General features: G+C 51.2%; 1 protein-coding gene across 3 annotated transcripts in view; it reads left to right on the top strand.

Annotated features, from left to right (window-relative positions):
* Positions 1-9: 9 nt before the first annotated feature.
* Positions 10-1,765, top strand: part of CAMK1D (calcium/calmodulin dependent protein kinase ID) — a 225,514-nt gene continuing 223,758 nt past the window's right edge. For all 3 annotated transcript variants that reach the window (XM_027901457.1, XM_027901456.1, XM_027901455.1), the window contains exon 1: positions 10-217. In XM_027901457.1, coding sequence (XP_027757258.1) covers positions 126-217 — 92 coding nt within the window. In that variant the 5' untranslated portion in view covers positions 10-125. The remainder of the gene's footprint in view (positions 218-1,765) is intronic.

Below are 1,765 nucleotides of genomic sequence, written 5' to 3'. Positions count from 1 at the left end.
AAAAAAAAAAGAAGAAGAAGAAGAAGAAACAGCAGCAGCAGCGGCTGCTGCCGCGGCAGAAGAGAAAGCAAAAGCCGCCCCAGGGCTCGGAGCCACCGGCGCGGCATCCGCGGGGCTGCGCGGCCATGGCCCGGGAGAACGGGGACGGCGGCGGCTCCTGGAAGAAGCAGGCGGAGGACATCAAGAAGATCTTCGAGTTCAAGGAGACGCTGGGGACGTAGGTGGCGGGTCTGGGCTGCGGGGGCCGGGGGGCTGCGGGCGCTGTCCCTTTCTCCGGGGGTGGGTCCGTGTCCCCGGGTCCGCGTCTCTGCGTGCGGAGCTGCTCCGCGCCCCGCGCATCCCTCCAAGCGAGAACTCGGGGCGACCTGGAAACACGGGGAAAAATAGAACTGAGGGGCAGGACCTGGGCTAGCATCCCTGGTCGCCATCCTCCCCCAACCCCCCCACTCTCAAAAAAAAAAAAAAAAAAAAAAAAGGGGGGGGGAAAAACCCAAGTGTTTTGAAATATTCATAGAACAAGGAGATGGGGAAAGGCTTTTTCTCGATAGTGCAACTGTAAATAAATGCGGTCTGACTTGCACGCTTCCCCTAAAGCCGATGGCTGCAGCTATTCGTGGACAGACGAGCAGAAATAATCGGAGTGGATTGGATATGTTTTAGCTACGATGCTAAAGTGTTGTTGAGCTTTATTTGTTTTATTTATAGTGGCGGGGCATAAAGATTAGTAAAACGTTAGAGGTTTGTTTTTTTTTTTCTTTTTCAGAAGGCTGAGAATAAACACGCACAGATGGTGCAAGGGAGCGGGGTGCGGGCTGCTGCTTTTTTTTTTTTTTTTTTGGCTGAGCAAAGAGTTTTATTTTTGCTAAAACTAATTTTTGCATACAGGATATTATAGAGGTAGAGAGCCGGGAGTGCTGAAGGGAGGCAGCGTATGGGTTGCTGTGTGTATATACGTTGTAATTAAGGTGGGGTTGTATTGGGAGTGCTCCTCGTTGCCGCGTCCCCACTTTAGCATTAATTGCTACTTCAGGCGTGTCTCAAAACGGAGCGTTGCTGATCCCAAGTAGTGCTTTTCCTACGCGGCGTGCCACTTCCAAAACACAGTTGAGCAAGTTTTGCCTGTAATATTTCAGTTTCTTTCTGCTTCCAAGGGAGGGCTCTCTATAAACAGAGTATTTCTGGTTCACGGGCTCGCCGATTTCCTATGAACAGGCTGCGAGTAAAGAGCCAGGCTGGTCTTTAATATGGAGGTGGGTCACGCAGTGATGAGCTGATAGCAGAGCGCTCAGAAAAGCACTGACTTAGCAAATCAAATCAGCGTCTGTCCAGGTCTCTGAAGGAGCAAAGTGCAGCGTAAGAGCCAAGTGTTGCGGTGTATTCTCGTCACCTTCAGCGAGATTTTGCTGCCAGGATTTCGTGCTGGGAGAGACGTGCCCCGCTTGTCACCTTAGACGTGCAGTTCCCTTCCCGAGAGAAAGGGGTATTGGGGAGCAAAGTTTGATTGCACTGAGATTCTCTGGAGCAGCAGGACAGTTCACCGGGGTTCCCACTGAGCAACTTTCTGTCACCTCTCTGGTCGTTGTGTTGAAGCCACCTGTGAGGGTTAATTAGTGCTGCTGAAGAGGTCCAGGAGGAATTAATGCTGTGGCCTTGATCTGTATCCCACTGAAGTTAATGGGAGCAGGTGCCGGTCCCATGGAAGGTAAAGCTGGGCAGAGTTAATAGTTATGCGTATTAGCATGGCTGCTGCAAATTAAATTCATTA

This window comes from Empidonax traillii, unplaced genomic scaffold, assembly GCF_003031625.1.
Source record: "Empidonax traillii isolate 1590-97213 ecotype Southwest subspecies unplaced genomic scaffold, ASM303162v1 scaffold785:size696563, whole genome shotgun sequence".
In the NCBI taxonomy this organism is placed as follows: Eukaryota; Metazoa; Chordata; class Aves; order Passeriformes; family Tyrannidae; genus Empidonax; species Empidonax traillii.
This window is presented reverse-complemented; position numbering and strand designations above follow the sequence as displayed.